General features: G+C 40.0%; 1 protein-coding gene across 14 annotated transcripts in view; it reads left to right on the top strand.

Moving 5' to 3' along the window:
* The window catches only part of VEPH1 (ventricular zone expressed PH domain containing 1), a 326,186-nt gene that overhangs the window by 49,810 nt on the left and 256,738 nt on the right, over nt 1–19,638 (top strand). For all 14 annotated transcript variants that reach the window (XM_055410995.2, XM_055410978.2, XM_055411004.2 and 11 more), the window contains one exon: nt 14,282–14,456. In XM_055410995.2, the coding sequence (XP_055266970.2) occupies nt 14,282–14,456 (175 nt within the window). The remainder of the gene's footprint in view (nt 1–14,281; nt 14,457–19,638) is intronic.

Here is a 19,638-nt window from a genome sequence, read left to right on the forward strand (position 1 = left end):
AAAAAATAAGACTCTATACACACTGTCTTCAGGTGGCGCTAATGATAAAGAACCCACCTGAAAATGCAGGAGACAGATGTGGGTACAATTGCTGGGTTGGGAAGATCCCCTGGGGAAGGGCCTGGCAACCCACTCCAGTATTCTTGCCTGGAGAATCCCAGGGACAGAAGAGCCTGGTGGGCTACAGTCCATAGTGTCACATAGAGTCAGACACAACTGAAGTGACTTAGCGTGCATGCAAACACACTGTCACACTGTTTTCCTTTGACCCCAGGATTAGAGATGGAAAAGGAAGAAACGGGTATTTCAGCAAAATTAATGGAAGATTAATGCTGTTGTATGTAACATCAAGGACCTAATACACTCATTCTTCATTGATTATTCTTTTATTTTTATGATTATTACTTTTTAATTTTATTTTTCATACAGTTTTAAAGGTTGCACTCAATTTATATTACTACAAAATATTGGCTATATTCCACATGTTGTACAGTACGTCATTGAGCCTATCTTACACCCAATAGTATTTACTTCCCACTCCCCTATATTGTTCCTCCACCCCTCTACTGGTGACTGTTAGTAACCACTTGTTGTTGATTATTCTTGACTATGTTATTGACACATCAGAAACCTAAATTATTTCACTCCAAATTGCCATTCACAAATTTTCAGACAGAAACTCACAGATCAGCTGCATTCTCCAGCTCCCCCAGTGATTTCAAAACCAATGGTCTAGACTCCGGCAGCACTATCCAATAGAAATAAAACGTAAGCTGCAAACATGAGCCATATACGGGACTTAAAATTTTTTAGTAGCCCCATCAAAAAGAAGTGAAAAGAAACAAATGAAATTAATTCAATACTATGTTTCCCTTCATCCAGTATATCCAAAATGTATTTAAACATGTAATTGGTGTGAAAATCAATGAACATTTTACTTGCTTTTTGTATATTGTCTCATAAATCCACTGTGTGCATTAGCACATATTACCTTGCACTAGTCACTTTCCAGGGGCTCAGGGTCTTCACATGACTGTGTGTTAACACAATTCTAGAGAGTCTGGAAGGTTTTCTGGATGGAGATCAAATTTGAAAGAGTTATGAGCAACTACTGGTAGTTTTGCCAGGTAGGAAAAGTTCAGTGAGAAAACATTCCAGGCAGAAAAAACAGATTGTCTAGTAGTCCAGATTTGTGAAATGAGACCGAGATCAGAGAACTGAGAAGCCTGTCATTCCAAAATACCCCACATTCTAACATAAAGAGATGTTTCATTCTGGGAAGGCATTCAGTTCAGTTCAGTTCAGTCGCTCAGTCGTGTCCGACTCTTAGCGACCCCATGAACCACAGCACGCCAGGCCTCCCTGTCCATCACCAACTCCCGGGGTTCACTCAAACTCATGTCCATTGAGTCAGTGATGCCATCCAGCCATCTCATTCTCTGTCGTCCCCGTCTCCTCCTACCCCCAATCACTCCCAGCATCAGAGTCTTTTCCAGTGAGTCAACTCGTCGCATGAGGTGGCCAAAGTATTGGAGTTTCAGCTTTAGCATAAGTCCTTCCAATGAACACCCAGGATTGATCTCCTCTAGAATGGACTGGTTGGATCTCCTTGCAGTCCAAGGGACTCTCAAGAGTCTTCTCCAGCACCACAGTTCAAAAGGCATTATGTCTCCTTAAAAGGCAATGGTTTTTCCCGTGGTCATGTATGGATGTGAGAGTTGGACTGTGAAGAAAGCTGATCGCCGAAGAATCGATGCTTTTGAACTGTGGTGTTGGAGAAGACTCTTGAGAGTCCCTTATACTGCAAGGAGATCCAACCAGTCCATTCTAAAGGAGATCAATCCTGGATGTTCATTGGAGGGACTGATGCTAAAGCTGAAACTCCAATACTTTGGCCACCTCATGAGACGAGTTGACTCACTGGAAAAGACTCTGATGCTGGGAAAGGTTGGGGGCGGGAGGAGAAGGGGACGACGGAGAATGAGATGGCTGGATGGCATCACCGACTCTGTGGACATGAGTTTGAGTGTACTCCGGGAGTTGGTGATGGACAGGGAGGCCTGGCGTGCTGTGATTCATGGGGTCGTGGAGAGTCGGACACGACTGAGCGACTGAACTGAACTGAACTGAACTGAAAAAGGGGGTGGTGGGGAGCAAATAAAAACATGAAACTCTTCAGTGCTGCCATTTCATTTAGTTTATGTTTTCCAGTTTCTCCATCTCCTCTTTTTTTTTCTATATTCTCTAGCAAGCCTTTATCAAACATAGTAGAAAAGGTCTTGTATACATATATATAAATAATACGTATAATATATATATTTTAGAAACCTTATGAATTTTTGCCTAACTAAAAAAATTACATTTTGATTCTACTTGTTTGACTTAGTATGAACAGAATGCTAGATTTCTAATTTTAAAAAATAGATATGCGACAAGCAACAAAGTTTTACTGTATAGCACAGGGTTTACTGTATAGTACTATAGTCTATAATATCTTGTAATAACCTATAATAGAAAATAATTTCAAAAATAGTGTATGTATAATCACAAAGAATTCTACTTTTTGAAATTAAAAAAAGTCTCAACAAAGCAAATTAATAATTAGATTTAATTTACTTGCTGCCTTTACAAGAACAATGTATGGGAATCATCAGTTAATTCAGTAGAGACTCCAGAATGGGCTAAGGACTATAAAAAGAAACAAACCCAAACATGAAACTCACTGCTGATCAATGATTCAGTGTCAGAGAGTTTGTAACATTGTTGAGAGCAGGGCCCTGAGGACAAGCACTGGTATTTTGGAAAGGGACAGAGAAAAGGGCTAAAAGTTAGCTATAGATCCTATGCTAGTTTTAGAAATTAATCCAATTGTCAGGTTTGTAGACATGTAAAAGCTCATTCTGCTTATACAAAAACTCTGTTAGACTTGTGCCATCCTAATGTCCTTAAACCGTGACAACAGTCTGCTTCTAAATTGGAAAATTAAAAACAATAGCTGGAAATGAGAGTCAGGGCTATGGGAAATCCAAGATGGCTGCTTGGCTTTTCCGAGTTCCCTGACAAACCTCATTTTTTATTTGATGGGTTAAAGCCTCCCTGGCTACAGGGCCTCCATAATGAAAAATCACGGAATATTAAGTTTTGTAAATTGTTAAATTAAGTTTCTAGTTTTGTTAATGTCTAGTGTTTACTAAGACTCACTGCTGAGACAGTTCCTTGTTACGTGATACTGCTAAAAGATTTAATTAAGTTATTAAAAAGGACACTCTAGGTTAGTTTCTAAGGCTTATCTCAGTAACCAATCTTCAGATAAAGGTCGGATGCTCCATAATGTACAACCAGGAGATTAACACCAGACTATAATCACTTAACAAATGAAGTCAGGTGACTTGGGGTATACCAGGCTTCATCTAATGAAAGTTCTTGACTTATAATTCTTATTTGACTAATAACTGCTAGCTATGGCTATATGGGGTCACGGCGAGTCAGACACAGCTGAGCGACTGAACTGAACTGATGGCTATATTATTTTCTATGTCACTTGTTTCACTGAGCCTGTGATGTAATACTGAACTGACAGTTCCATATGAGATCAATAATTGTAATAATGTGACTCTGGGTATGGGAAAAAGCAACAAGAGGAAATATTTTCCTGGACCAGGAGCCTAGTAAGACAGTGGTCCAGAGACTTTTGCTACTTGCAAGGCCTGGTTCAATTTTAGCACACTGAGTGGCCTATCACTTCCCTAGACCTGGGAATGAGCCTTTCCAGCACCGCGGGACACAATGGCCATGAAATGGTGTCACATGGTCAGATATGTGGCTATGAAGGGACCCTGCTGACTGGAAGTTGGTCCTTGCCAGCTGCCTCTACAAAGATTACATCATGACCATTGCAAGCTGCTGACCTTCAACACCCCCTGAAAGAAGTTCAGGGTGAAAATCAGGAATGAGGCACTCTGTGCTCTGTAAAAAAAAAAAAAAAAAAAAAGTGGCAGAACAGGCCTTCGGATAGTTAGATCTTTTCAGAGAAAGGTTTTATGAGTTCCAATTCTCGCATCTTCTCATACCTAGAAAAACACTGATGTCATTAATGGTGAAATCTGCTTTGGCTATTAAAAAAAAAAATTTTTTTTTTACAATTAAAAGTCAAAATAGAGTATCTATGGTTCAGACATCCTGGGAAATAACTATTTCCCAGATATCCTGAAAAATGATATTATGGGTGTGATTTCAGATTAGACGCTGTGACCTAATGTAGAACTTAATGCTCCTGTAATGCATTTTTGCTTCTGTACTTTGCTTGCTGCTCGTAAAACCGAAGTTACTCCATTTTAAGATAAGGTTTTTTTTAAGTAAAGATTCCTAAAATTGTTTTTGAAAAAAAAGTAAAAAATAAATAAATAAATAAAAGTTAGCTATATTGGTTCAGAGAGACAAGTGAGTCACAGAGTGGATGATTCCATCCTGTAGGGCCAATGTGGGCACAGGGTGTCCATTGTGCGTGCTCTGAGAAGCAGAAGGTGTAATAATGGAAGGCGGAAAGCCCTGCAGGCAAACTTGCTTTTTTCAAAGCAGAGTGCAGCAATTTGTTGAGGCTACCCCTGGGGAAGTGATCCCAGAAAGTCAGCTCCCCCGTACCCCCCACCATGAACCAAAGGCAAGGCTGTGGTCTTAGCCTTGGCATTTGGCTTTCATCAGACTTCAAGGGGAACTTTTTGTTGTGCAATAAACATTGAAAAGAAGATTTTGTCCTACTTGTAAAATAGGTTCTTGTGGAAAACATGGGCAAATCCAGATGATTCATTCTCTTGTGTGTGTGTGTGTGTGTGTGTGTTAGTAAAATAAAACAGTAGATCAACTTTAAAGTCAACCACTTAGCATTTTTAACTATACAAGCACAGATTCTCTCCACCCACCTTACCTCCCATGATAAGCAATCCCAATATCATGCTATTTAAATCAAGGAAGGGCCCACCAGTTCTTCTGCCTATGTCCTTTGCCATTTTTCCCCTAGGCATTTCACTGTCATTTCAAGCTGAATATGTTCCCTCACACACACAAACTTTCTGCCTTTTTCCCCCCTAAATTTTCTTTTTCAACCTATGTTCAAACCTACATCAAGTGGCCATTCCTATTCTACTTTTAGTAGAATTATTTTGAATTGTTTCTTTTCTTGGTCCCTAACTGTATGAACTTACCTCATTTACCTTAAAATAATTTTTAAGCTTCTATAATTCAACTTCTATACCTTCCTTAATACAGAATCCATACATGTGTGAAGCATGTTTTCTGAGTTCTGGTTTCTTTTGCCTTGGGTGATAACTCTCTTGGCAACCCATGCCACGCCCTTAGACATCTGTAAGGTGATCTCTCAGATCATCTCCCAGTCTGAAATTCTGACTTCCTTAGGAGATGCTGAGAGGTAGAAGAACAAAAGAGTTTGGAACTTGAAGGCCTTAAGGTCAGGTGTTCTCTATGTCATATCAATGAGTGATTGACAAGTTATTTTATCTCTCTAAGCCTCTGTTCTGCCATCTATAAAAAGAGCTTAACAATACTTGCTACTCACAAAAAACAACTTTTATTATAAAAGCAACCTCCATTTGTAGTCCTGCCTCTATTGGGAAGTACCTATTTCAGATCACAGCTTCCTCTGACCAGGGTTCTATATGGAGTTGGCCAGTACTTATTTCTTTGTCTCCGGAAAAATCATGAAAGAGAATATACTCCCCACACACACCCAACAAAGCACATGATATTCTAGGATAAATGCAAATCTGATGATTGAAGAAAATAAAAATTCACCTAAGGAGGTTGTAACTACTGACTTAGTTGATGGATTAGAATGGAATTCTAGAGAACTGAAGACTGACCTTTTCCAGTCTTGTGGACACTGCTGAGTTTTTAAAATTTGCTGTCGTAATGAATGTAGCTTTTTCATAGCATCATCTCTTAGGATTTGCAATAGCTCAACTGGAAGTCTATCACCTCCACGAACATTGTTTATAGTGATGTTTCCTAAAGTCTACTTGACTTCACATTCTAGGATGTCTGGCTCTAGGTGAGTGATCACACCATCATGGTTATCTGGGTCATAAAGATCTTTTTGTATAGTTCTTCAGTATATTCTTAATACACCTCTTCTTAATATCTTCCACTTCTATTAGGTCCATACCATTTCTCTCCTTTACTGTGACCATCTTTGCATGAAATATTCCCTTGGTATATCTATATTTCTTGAAGAGATCTCTAGTCTTTCCCATTCTATTGTTTTCCTCTATTTCTTTACATTGATCACTGAGGAAGGCTTTCTTATCTCTCCTTGCTGTTCTTTGGAACTCTGCATTCGGATGGATATTTCTCATTTGGCTTTATATTCTCTTCTTTTCTCTTGTAAGAAATACAAATATTTCTTACAAATATTTGAAAGGCCTCCTCAGACAGCCATTTTGCCTTTTTACATTTCTTTTTCTTGGGGATAGTCTTGATCACTGCCTCCTGTACAGTGTCATGAACCTCCGTCCATAGTTCTTCAGACACTCTATCGGATCTAATCCCTTGAATCTATTTGTCACTTCTACTGTATAATCGTAAGGGAATTGATTTAGGTCATACCTGAATGGTCTAGTGGTTTTTCCTACTTTCTTCAACTTAAGTCTGAATTTGGCAATAAGGAGTTCATGATCTGAGCCACAGTCAGCTCCCAGTATTGTTTTTGCTGCATGTATAGTGCTTTTCCATCTCTGGCTGCAAAGAATATAATCACTCTGATTTTGGTATTAACCATCTAGTAATGTCCATGTGTAGAGTTATCTCTTGTGTTGTTGGAAGAGGCTGTTTGCTATGACCCGTGAGTTCTCTGTTAGCCTTTGCCCTGCTTCATTTTGTACTCCAAGGCCAAATTTGCCTGTCACTCCAGGTAGCTCTTAACTTCCTACTTTTGCATTCCAGTCCCCTATGATGAAAAGTACATCTTTTTTGGGTGTTAGTTCTAGAAGGTCTTGTAGGTCTTCATAGAACTGGAAAAGGTCAGTTTTCATTCCAATCCCAAAAAAGGGTAATGCCAAAGAACGTTCAAACTACTGCACAATTGTACTCATATCACACGCTAGCAAAGTAATGCTCAAAATTCTCCAAGCCAGGCTTCAACAGTATGTGAACCATGAAATTTCAGATGTTCAAGCTGCACTTTAAAAAGGCAGAGGAACCAGAGATCAAATTGCCAACACCTGTTGGATCATCAAAAAAGCAAGAGAGTTCCAGAAAAATATCTGCTTTATTGATTACACCAAAGCCTTTGACTGTGTAGATCACAACAAACTGTGGATAATTCTTAAAGAGATGGGAATACCAGACCACCTGATCTGCCTCCTGAGAAATCTGTATACAGGTCAAGAAGCAACAGTTAGAACTGGACATGGAAAAACACACTGGTTCCAAATCAGGAAAGGAGTATGTCAAGGCTGTATATTGTCACCTTGCTTATTTAACTTATATGAAGAGTACATCATGCAAAATGCCGGGCTGGATGAAGCGAAAGCTGCAATCAAGATTGCTGGGAGAAATATCAATAACTTCAGATACACAGATGACACCACCTTTATGGCAGAAAGTGAAGAGGAATAAAGAGCCTTTTGATGAAAGTGAAAGAAGAGAGTGAAAAAGCTGGCTTAAAGCTCAACATTAAAAAAAACTAAGATCATGGCATCCGGTCCCATCACTCCATGGCAAAAAAATGGGGAAACAATGGAAACAGACTATATTTTCTCTTGGGCTCCAAAATCACTGCAGACAGTAACTGTAGCCATGAAATTAAAAGACTCTTGCTCCTTGGAAGAAAAGCTATGACCAATCTAGATAGCATATTAAAACACAGAGACATTACTTTACCAACAAAAGTCTGTCTTGTCAAAGCTATGGTTTTTCCAGTAGTCATGTATGGATGTGAGAGTTGGACTATAATGAAAGCTGAGCACTGAAGAATTGATGCTTTTGAACTGTGGTGTTGGAGAAGACTCTTGAGAGTCCCTTGGACTACAAGGAGATCCAACCTGTCAATACTAAAAGTAATTAGTCCTGAATGATTACTGGAAGAACTGATGCTGAAGCTGAAATCCAATTCTTTGGCCACCTGGTGCAAAGAACCGACTCACTGCAAAGAACCTGTTGCTGGGAAAGATTGAAGGGAGGAGGAGAAGGGGATGACAGAAGATGAGATGGCTGGATGGCATCACCGACTGGATGGACATGAGTTTGAGCAAGCTCTGGGAGTTGGTGATGGACAGGGAAGCCTGGCATGCTGCAGTCCGTGGGGTCGCAAAGAGTTGGACACGACTGAGCAACTGAACTGAACTGAACTAGAGAACTGACAGGCCAACCATCATAATATTGATAGCCAATGCCTAGTTTTATTCTCACTCTAGTTACAGTAGTTACAGCCTCTTCACCAACCAACCAAAGTGCTTAGCAGAACTGATGCCAAATAAGCTCTGCCTTTTACCTCTTCTTCCGCCTCTGCTCATACTGCTGATGGTCATTTGATGAGGGAGGGAGCCAAAGTGTGAGGAGGGAGGAAATAGTCACCAAATTCACTGTTAGAAAATTAGCAAGTACATATTTTTCCTTCTTTATAGAAGGACCTCCACTGTCCATTCACCTTGATTCCATACTTCAATTTTCATATTTCTTCCTTCCCAGTTAATGCTGCATGAAGATTCAAAATCTATCCCTGGCTGACCTGACCTTCCATGCAAAATGCTTTGGGTAGTTTTGAGAGCATTTCCTTTTAGGCTCTAGAGGCAGGATTGCTCATGTTCATCTAGAAATATATTCAATAGGCAATCCCAGCTCTAGTATTTACTGGCAGGGTGATCTTGGGCATTTCATCTCTTGGGGCCCTAATTTCGTCAGGTATAAAATGCAGATGATATGAGTAGCTGCCTCATGAGTTTGTTGTGAGGATTAGATGGATAGACATAAAAAATTTAAGACACAGGAAGTGCTCCATGAGTATTAGCTTTGGTTGGTATTGTCATCATTAGCATCAGCTGCATGCTAATGGTGATGCTAAAATAGCATTGACTCTGTCATTTAATTATTTCTTTTAGCCACTGTTTATTGCCTGTCTCCCTCTGCCCAAAATAGAAACTTAGTTGTATTCACTGATGTGGGCCCAGCACCTGGGACTTGGAATGGCACATAGTAGATGCTCAAAATACTTATTGAATGAATGAATAGACAGATGAACACATAAGTAGCTCAGGAGACTTGATTGCCGTCTTGCTTTTGCACCAGCTGTGCTTCTCCCCGGAGTGGGCCTCAGTACCAGTTCATCACTTAATGCCACACAAGACAGCAGCATGAAACGAGAGGAGACTGGGACCCCTGGCCTCAGGTTCCTGAGACCCACTTCCTTACTGCTTGTCAGAAAATACACTAGGAAAACTTAGGTGGATGCAATTTAGATTTTATGTATAGCCATACTGCTCAGAACCAAGCATATTATATATAAATCCAAAATTTGATTATATAATCCATGATAGGGGATGAAAAACCATAAAATAGCCATTTTGACATATGGTATTTAATATTTCTTGAGATTACTATTTTATGGTTCTTGGTTGAATTCAAGGCCTAAGAGCCAAAGAGACTTTTAGTGGCTATCACCTCAGATATATATATATCTTTTACTTAGCTTTATTCTTTTCAATTTTAAAACACTGGGAAACCTTCCCAAAGTGCATTTTCCAAAGGAAAATCTCCACCAAGAGCTCAAATTGGTGCTAATCTAGTTAAGAAATACAACTCTTGGCAATTGTAGAATGAAGTCCTCTTGTTTTGCTTCTATTGCTGGATATAACTGTCCCCGTGAGTAAGTCTTTATTTCTACCCTGTACTTCACTGAATTGTTCCCTGAGTCCTGAGTATTGAACTGTCTGTAAGAGGAGACAGATGCCATTGGTACTCACATCTGCATGGAAGGGCAAGATCTAGCATAAGCTCTGGCATTAACAATTGCTGTTAAAGTACTTTGATTGTATGAGCAATCATGGGGGCTTTCTTTGCATGTATACCATTAGCATTCCTGGAATCCAAATAATCCTGGAGATAGTTATTTCAGGGACCTGAGATCTACTGCGTTAGGAAATCCTTTTGCTTCACTTGAGAGCAAAGCTCAAGCGTTGGAAGGAGGGTGTGTGGCACTTGCCCAGCCTCATCTTGGCCTCCTAGCCCTTTACTCATATCCTGTGGCTGTCAGTAGTACCCATGACCTCTTGAAACACTAGGAACTGTCTAGATGCTGTTTGGAGATTGAGAGCCATTGGTGGCAATTCTTTGCTGTACATATGAACTCCTTGCTCTTTGCTTGTTTCATTTCTCTTGTCGTTTGAGAGATTGACAGATGACATATGGGGGAGGAAAACAGAAAAATTGAGTGTGTTAGAGTTTTGTTTTTTAATAATGACATTATACATTTAAAAAATTTTTAACAATTTTCACTTGGAACCACACTTCAAAGACTTTAATAGCTGCCCACTATTTTTCTCTAGGACATCTAGAATTGTTGTAAAAAAAAAAATATGACCAAAATGGTTAAGACAGGCTTTTCTTTCATTGTTGCTGGCAAGTGTTAGCTCATTCCCAAGGTTTAAAAGCATTAGTTATTAGTTATGAATATGATTTTACAGTGATCTTTTAGTATGCTTGTCTGTGTTCACAATTAGTAGGAAACACTTGAGTTCTACTTCCAATACCTCCATCCTGGATTCTCAGAAATTTACAGGTAAATATGCTTGGAGTATTTTCCTCTCATGGAAGGTATATACTTTTCTAGCTGCAAGGTATTCTTGGCTAAAGACTCAGAGAAGATAAAATAACTTTGAGCAAGATATTCTTTGTTGGAAAACTTTGAGAATTGTGTGATTATGTTCCACTCTCAAAACTAGGGCTTTGACAGCCTTGACAGGGACAAAAATATGTCAAAGGTCAACTTGCAAAAGCCTACACACCATGGAGAGATTGGCGCAACCCAAGAAATTGATAGGTGAAACAGAGGGGTTTGGGACATACTCAGGGTTCTAACTTATTGAATAAATGTATCCTCGGGGGAGTAGGTCAGTGGTAAAGAATCCACCGCCAGTGAAGGAGACTCAGGTTTGATCCTTGGGTTGGGAAGGTCCCCTCGCAGGGGAAATAGCAACCCACTCCAGTGTTCTCGCCTGGAGAATTCCATGGGCAAAGGAGCCGGAGCCTGGCGGGTGACAGGGTTGCAAAGAGTCAAACATGACTGAGCATACATGCACACAAGGGAGCAGGCATAGAATATGATTATAATGGAGGAAATGGACAAATTAATTGACTCTCCTAACACCACATGTCTGAAAAGTGTGTCAACAAAAAAAGGATGCTCAGTATAGGGTTGTTATTTTGGCACATTTACCTAGCACTGTCAAAGGGGTGGGGCTAGTAGAAACTGAATCTGATAAACAAGAAAGTTCCAGTCACCAGAGAGCAGGACCTGGCCTAGATGAAATGGCCCTTAAGTTATTCCTTTGTTCTGATCAGCTCTTCTGCCCATTAGTGAACATTCTGGTTAGTAATCTGGCTCCTGATATTTTGGTGATGTGAAAGGGCCTGACCTGGAAAGATTCCCTGTGAGAGAGTAAACTGGAATACCTGATCATGCACTAGCCTTCTGGAAATCCCTCAGTGTGAGTTTCCCTCAGTGGATGTAAACAGTTCTGTAAGACCTAGCCAAGTACACGTGCAGACTTGTAATGCTGAAGGGCATGGAGCAGCCAGCCTCCCAGAGATCCCTCATAGCTCATCACACCAGGAATGGCCCAGTCTAATCAGGCCTAATAAAATTACCAGGAGGGGAGACACTCTTGATAAAGCCTGGTCCGAGAGAAGTCTGACTGCAGTCCCTGGTTCTGATAGTTAGATGATGTTACGAGCTCTCAGAAGAATAGGACAGAGACCTACTGAGTGGATCTGCTATATAAACATGTGATTTGTCACCAAGGAATTGGGTGAGAGATTCCATCATGGCTCACTTCACGGTGAGACATCAGCTTAGGTTGTTGAATACCTGTTTTTTCTGCTCAAGAGTCAGACTGATTCTTGAATCTAAAAAATGGGTAGAACTACAAGAATGGATTAAGGATTTATCAAGTCTATTATATTTGTGTTTCTAGGAACTGGGAACAACAACAAAAAAAACTTATGCACAAGAGACTTAATTAGCTCATTTAGAAACATTTAGGGATAGAACTGGCCTCAGGCACAGCCTGCACTTGGGCTCAAATGATGTCACCAGATTTCTCTTGTCTCAGATCTGTGTTGCCTTATATCCCATACAGATTTCTCTCCTACTGAGGTCACAAAATGATAGCTACTCTTGATCCATTCCCAGCACTTCGAATACAGCAGAAGAGAGAAAGAATCTCTTTCACAGAGTCCTTGAATAGCTCCTCCATTATAATTTGGTAACTTGTCCATCCCTGAACTTACCACTTGGAAATATGATTCTCTGGTTGGTCAGTGCCTGAGTCATTTGACCACCCGTGAAACTAAGGGTGTAAATGCCTTCATTAGAGAAGTACCTGGGAGGTGTCTGAGGAAGTCCTGTCTGCTCAGGAGTATGTAACAGCTCACCTGCCCAATCAGCTAGCCCTGAAAATGGACGTCACTGGGAGGCCATCAGACAAGAGGATGGGAGCCAGCAGGCCCTTTCCCACCCCTTCACCCTTCCTTCTTCCCACCACATTGTGTTCCCCATCATAACTATCACTATAGTTTTGCATTTTCTTCATTAGTTATTCAACTTCACAAATGTTGATTGAACACCTATCATAAACCTAGAATTGTAGGAGGTATTAGAAGGGGATAATCTATGGGTGGAAAGATAGAAGCACTTTCCACATGAACAGTTAGAGAAAAACTACTTTTTTGTTTCTAATATAATGTAAAGTCGAACACATTGTGCACGTGTGCCACTTTTGCTTTGTACTTAGCCTAAGGAGTGGGGTTGATTGTCAGAATAATTAATGGTAAGGAAGGCATACCATTCATTTCCAAGAAAACAATTTGTATTTCCAAATATTATTCCCTGATTAGGTGATTGAGTGCTGATAGCACTATTTTATATATAAGAATATCGATATTCTATCACAAAGTACATCAAAAAGAGAATTATTTCAGGATGCAGAATACCTTTATTTTTTAGTCTTACGTTTAGTTTAGTCTTACATTCATTTATCTTTTTTCTTTTTAATTTCATTAGCTGAAACTTTGGAGAAGGCAATGGCACCCGACTCCAGTACTCTTGCCTGGAAAATCCCATGGACGGAGGAGCCTGGTAGGCTGCAGTCCATGGGGTCGCGAAGAGTCGGATACGACTGAGCGCCTTCACTTTCACTTTTCACTTTCATGCATTGGAGAAGGAAATGGCAACCCACTCCAGTGTTCTTGCCTGGAGAATCCCAGGGACGGGGGAGCCTGGTGGGCTTCCATCTATGGGGTCGCACAGAGTTGGACACAACTGAAGCGACTTAGCAGCAGCAGCAGCTGAAACTTTAGTTTTTAAGATGCAGTCAGGTAGCAACTTATTCAACATTCCTTGGATTTTTCTCAAGTATAAATCTGAGTTATTCCTCTCATCAGTGATTTCTGATTATCCTAAGGATCAATTCCAAACTCCTTAGCATGGTGCCAGACCTTTCATAATCATACCCCTGTTTACCTTTCCAATCCCCTCTTTCATCCTGTATCCCAATTTTCCCAGCTGTACCCCATATCATCCATTCTGAACTATTTACCGTTCCCCAGATGCACAAGTTCTCCCATCTCTCTGTCTTCTCACACACTCTTCCTTTTGTTTACTCTTTTCTTTTGTCTACTTTTTTCTACTCTTTTGTCTTACTATTTCCCAGCCATCTGTTACTCATCCAGCCTGTCTCAGTGAAGATATCACCCCCTCCAGGAAGTCTTCCTTGACAATCTCTTGAGACTGGACTAAGCTGCTTCTTTGCTTCCTTATCTTCCTTATCTAGTTTCCTTATCATGACCTTCATCAGCCTACGCTATTAAGTGCCTATTTGCCTCTATGTCTCTCTAACTAGAACAAGAGTTGCATGAATTCCCAAATACGTGGAAAATAGAGTGGGCCCTGTATTTTCACAGCTGTTCTCTGGGAGCTTAGTTCAATAAATATTTTTTGAATAAATGAATGAAGAATGAGCCACTTATTATTTGTTGATTTCTTGTATTTCCTCAGAATTACAACCGCCCCCCTGTGATGGCATTAGCCATCCCCATTGCAGTGAAATTCCTCCACAGAGGCAACAAGGAACTGTGCAGGAACATGTCCAACTACCTGTCCCTGGCTGCAATTACCAAGGCAGACCTCCTGGCTGATCACACAGAGGTTATAGTAAACAGCATACTCCAAGGTATGGTGTAAAGGCTGAGCCTGGGGATGTGTTTTAGGAGTCATTTTAAAGTATTTTCATAAAGCAGCTATGGTTTGTGGGAAGTGAGACTTAAGTATTGAGAGGTACATTGCATTCTCTGCTTTACTGCTAGGTGTCTGGAGGTAAGGTTACTTGAATTGGGTGAGTCTGGGTCTCTTCACCAGGCAGGTGAATTCTTTAAACTCCTTAGATGAGTTGTATGCCATTCCATTCTCCAGGGAATCTTCCTGACCTAGGAACTGAACCTGGGTCTCCTACTTTGCAGGCAGATTCTTTACCAGCTGAGCCACCGGGGAGGCCCTTCTTTGTGCTACTTTCCAACTTTATGGGTCTCATTTGGGGATTGTGTTTTCTGTGCCTCTGGTCATCTTGTCCAGCTACCAACTGTGCTGAACCTGTCTGTACTGAGTGGACTGTGTTCCACTGCTCTCAGTGGCAGATGGAAAAGCTCATCATCTGAAGTTTTCCAAAATTATGAAATGCCAAATAAAATACACCAGAGAATGTGTAAAGACTTCTTAAATGTGAACGTGATTTGGAACTGAATTAAATAATATCATGGAGCATCAGATCAGGACATCTCTGTTAATGCTTTCATATTTGAATGAAAGAGATCAAGTTAGTTCAGTCAGAATATTCTCTTCTCTTGTGGTTTTTCCTTTGGTTTTAGATCTCTCAGAAACTTCTTTCTTTTGTGTGGTTTGGGATCAAAGAACAATATATGGTATTATTTGATATGTACTCAGATATCCCCAGCCTCAAATGTCTGAAGTCCTTGAGTATCTTGGCCCAGCTTTGACTGCCACATGCCCCACATGCTCAAGTGGAGCATCAACTTTTTGGAAAGTGCTCCCACACCAAGTATTTCTGAAAGTCCCCAGTATTCTCTTCTTGGTACAGCAGAGTGTGGTGATGTCCATGTGCACCACCCTAAGCCTAGCAAACTCTGTGGCTGCTACCATGAAGATCCCAGGAATGGACTTGACCCCATACTGCACTGCCTGGGATGGCAACCTCTGTCTCTTTGTACTGCTACTACCCCTGAAATTTCAGAAGCCACTAGTCCTCAGTCCACTGCGGTAGCATGGGGCAGAATGTGGGATGGGGAAGAACACCTGTCTATCTCCTTGGTGTTACGTTTTGGTAGAGAGCCACAGAAAGGTTGCTTGGCTTCCAGCATCAAAGTAGGATACTGAGTTTTAAGTAAAATGTGTTGTTCCATTTTATCTAAAATTCTTTCTCTCTCTCCTGGGCTCAACTCTTCACCCAAGAGTCAGGCTAGTAACACATTAATACTCCAGTTCTCAAAATACCTATGGCCCACCACGGACTAATGTACCAGACATTCCCAAGAAGAATTTTTAGTATCCACCCCTAGCCCCAGACATCTGACCAGCCAGCCTAGTGGTCTGCCAGATGCGTCTGCCTAAACCCCAGCTATGACAGTGGAAGTTTATCACTCTACCTGTACTCCCTTCTGAAGACTTATTGATATTACTAGTACATATTATTCACTTCTCATTTTCTTCAGCTACAAGATTGAATTGCTAATTTCTCTTTATACATGATCTTAAATTTGCTAGAAGTCCAGGACGGCAATTATGCTTTTTTCATCACCTTGGCTACATATTTGGTACAGATTTTATAGGAATTACAAACACTTATACATGCCACACATTTTAAATCATGGTAGTTAGACTTGCAAGTAACTGATTTATGAGGGGAAAACATTAAATTGTCTCTATGTAGCAGCCAAGAACTTAGCTCATGTATTTGTTTTTTTAATTTTTTTGAAATGCACTTTCAATGACAAAGAAATCTTTTGAAACACAAAATACACTTTCTGAGTTCACTGCAAGTATTTGAAATAAACAAATGATTTAGTTGATTTGATCAGGCACTATGCAAACCGTCATAAAATAAATGATAATTTAACCTATGAAAGGTTGGGACTAAATATTTCAGGGTTAGTTTTTTTAGGACTGATGTATCTGTAAGATACTGCAGTCACTCACACAAGCCTATCAGACTTTGAGTTGCAAAACAGAAGGGATCTTGGTGTCTCTGAGTAGTAAGTTTCCTGCTTTGCAAATCTGTGTATGTATACCCTGCTAAACATTGGCATTTCTTAGTTTTCTTCCCTTTAGATCTTCCTCCTTGATTTATATTATCCTAATCCTTATTCTTCCATTTTTATATTTATGCAGAAAATGCTAAAGTGTTAGTTGTTTGATTTGATCTGAGTTTTCATAAGACTGGAATTACAAAATTCAGTTACCCGGGAAGTGCCTGAATTCCTACCAATTATCATCCATTCAGTGATAACAATAATAATTGTAATAACAGTAATAACTACAGTGGCTAGAATTTATTTCATGCTCCCTTTATGCCAAATGCTGAACTAAGCATTTTATTCCAATTAAGTCATTTAATCCCCACAAGAATTCCTTAACCAAAGTCCTATTATTATCCTATTTACCAATTAGTTATATTTAAAGTAACAGAAGCCCAGGTATAAATAGTTTTATGATGAAAAAGAGGAAGAGAAGGAGAAGGAGGAATCCCTTATTGGCACATATGACTAAACAAAATGTATTAGTATATCAGACTTCCCATATGGCTTGATTCAGGACTCAAAGGTGATCCCAAAATGTCATTACTCAGTTCTGATTCCTGTGGATTGGTTTCCCTTTTATGTTTCATGTAATGGGCCTCTCTATCTTCCACTCACATTATCATGAATACCAGTTAAGAAAAATAAATTCCGCATCTCTGTTTGACCTGACATGGGCCACATGCCCATTTCTGAACCAATCCATCATGTTGCAGGGGGATACCATACTTCAACTGGCCAGACTTGGGTCATGAGCCACCCTCAGAGCAGGAGTTCGTAGTAAACTGCAGCAGAACCACATGGATGGGGAGTAGATGACCCCCAAGGCCATACCTGTTGCTAACAGTGTTGTAAATTAATACTGGGCAAGCCTTATGTCCCTGGATCGGGAGGATCCCTGGAGAAGGGCATGGCAACCCACTCCAATATTCTTGCCTAGAGAATCCCATGACAGAGGAGCCTGGTGGGCTACAGTCCATAGGATCACAAAGCATCAAACACAAGTGAAGTGACTTAGCAGCAGCAGCAGCAAGCCTTATATAAATGTTTACTTTTATTCCTTTATACTTCTTAAGAGATTCAGTTCATTGCTTTGGCATGCCAAGATCTAACTGATAATGATCCTTCCATTTCAATATATCTGAAATTCTTCCAAAGTTCTTGCTGTCTGTGAATTTTATGAACAGAACCATTCTACCTTCTTTTTAAAACACTACTGAAAAGGTACATCTGACGTGGCCAGTATTCTTACCTGGAGAATTCCATGGACAGAGGAGCCTGGAGGTCCATGAGGTCTCAAAGAGTTGGACATGACTCTTAGTTGCCTAGTTGTGTCGAACTCTTTGTGACCCAATAGACTGTAGCCCACCAGGCTCCTCTGTCCATGGAATTCTCCAAGCAAGAATACTAGAGTCAGTAGGCATTCCCTTCTCCAGGGCATCTTTTCAACCCAGGGATCAAACTAGGGTCTCCTGCTTTGCAGGTGATTCTCTACCATCTGAGCCACAAGGGAAGCCCAAATCAATCATAAGAGACTGTCAGATGGGCTTAAATATTTATCCTGAAGGCTAATTCCAAGCCAGTTTTTTGCTACTTCCCATTGTTAATGGTTTTACATTAAATATAACTACAAATTCATTTATTTAAATTCCTTAGATCTGTCTGTCTGTTTTGTGTTCTTTGAATTCTCCCAGTGAAAAGGAAATTGTGAAAGTCCTTCTTGGAGAGAGAGTTAAAAGCATGAGCAGATGTAGTCTTTATTTGTGCTTGAGAGCTAAGGAGATAGAAAACCTGAATGTCCCTGTATCAAATAATTCTATCAGTATTTTTAAATCAGCTCACCAAAAAAAAAAAAAAGGCTATCACATTTAGTACTATATGCAAATTACAACGAATTTGAAAGGAGTGATTACAGTCTTATCTAAACTTTTTCATATAATTGAAAAAGAAGTACATTCTCCAACTAATTCTATAAGGCAAGCATGAAAGTGAAAGTCGCTCAGTAGGGTCCGACTTTTTTCAACCCCATGGATGTACAGTCTGTGGAATTCTCCAGGCCAGGATACTTGAGTGGGCATTCTTTCCCTTCTCCAGGTGATCTTCCCAACCAAGAAATCATACCCAAGTATTGCAGGCAGATTCTTTACCAGCTAAGCCACAAGGAAATAAGGCAGGTTAAGGAGTGATATCAATACCAAAAGACAATATAGGAAAGAAAAATATAGATTCATCTTAATTACGAACATAGATGCACATATCATAAATAAAAATTTTAGGAAAATAGTCCTAGCAATGCATCAAGAAAATAATTCTTAACATTCGTTGAGTTCTTGCTCTGTACCCGGTTCACTTCAGTTCAGTTGCTCAGTCGTGTCTGACTCTTTGCAACCCCATGAATTGCAGCATGCCAGGCCTCCCTGTCCATTACCAACTCCCGGACTTCACTATATATATATATATGCTTCCCAGGTGGTGCTAGTGGTAAAGAACCCACCTGCCAATGCAGTAGACATAAGGGACTCAGGTTCTATTCCTGGATTGGAATATCCCCTGGAGGAGAGCATGACAACCCACTCCAGTATTCTTAACTGCAGAATCCCATGGTCAGAGGAACCTGATGGGCTATAGTCCATAGGGTTGCAAAGAGTCGGACATGACTGAAGTGACTTAACACACACACATATACACACACTCTCCTTTTGTAAAATTCCAAGTCTGTTCATGATAAAAAAAAAAAAATACCTCTCAGCAAATTAGCAATAGAAGGAAATATCCTTACTCTAATAAAAGATATCTACAAAAACCTACAACTGAAATCATACTTAATGGGGAAATGTTGAATGCTTCCCCCATTGAATTAATAATAAGATAAGGATATCCCTTGGGTGATTATTAAAAACATGTTTTCTGCTTAAATCATATAAGGTAATTTAATATTTTATAACATTAGATCCTTTTCAGATTGGAAGATTTGTTTTTCAGCAGTCATGAATAATTCTTAAAACTTGTTCTTTGCCATGTGAAGATGCTTTGTTAAACCTGTCCAGT

The sequence above is a fragment of the Moschus berezovskii genome, chromosome 1, assembly GCF_049115385.1.
Source record: "Moschus berezovskii isolate FMDL1 chromosome 1, NW_MosBer_1.0, whole genome shotgun sequence".
NCBI lineage: Eukaryota > Metazoa > Chordata > Mammalia > Artiodactyla > Moschidae > Moschus > Moschus berezovskii.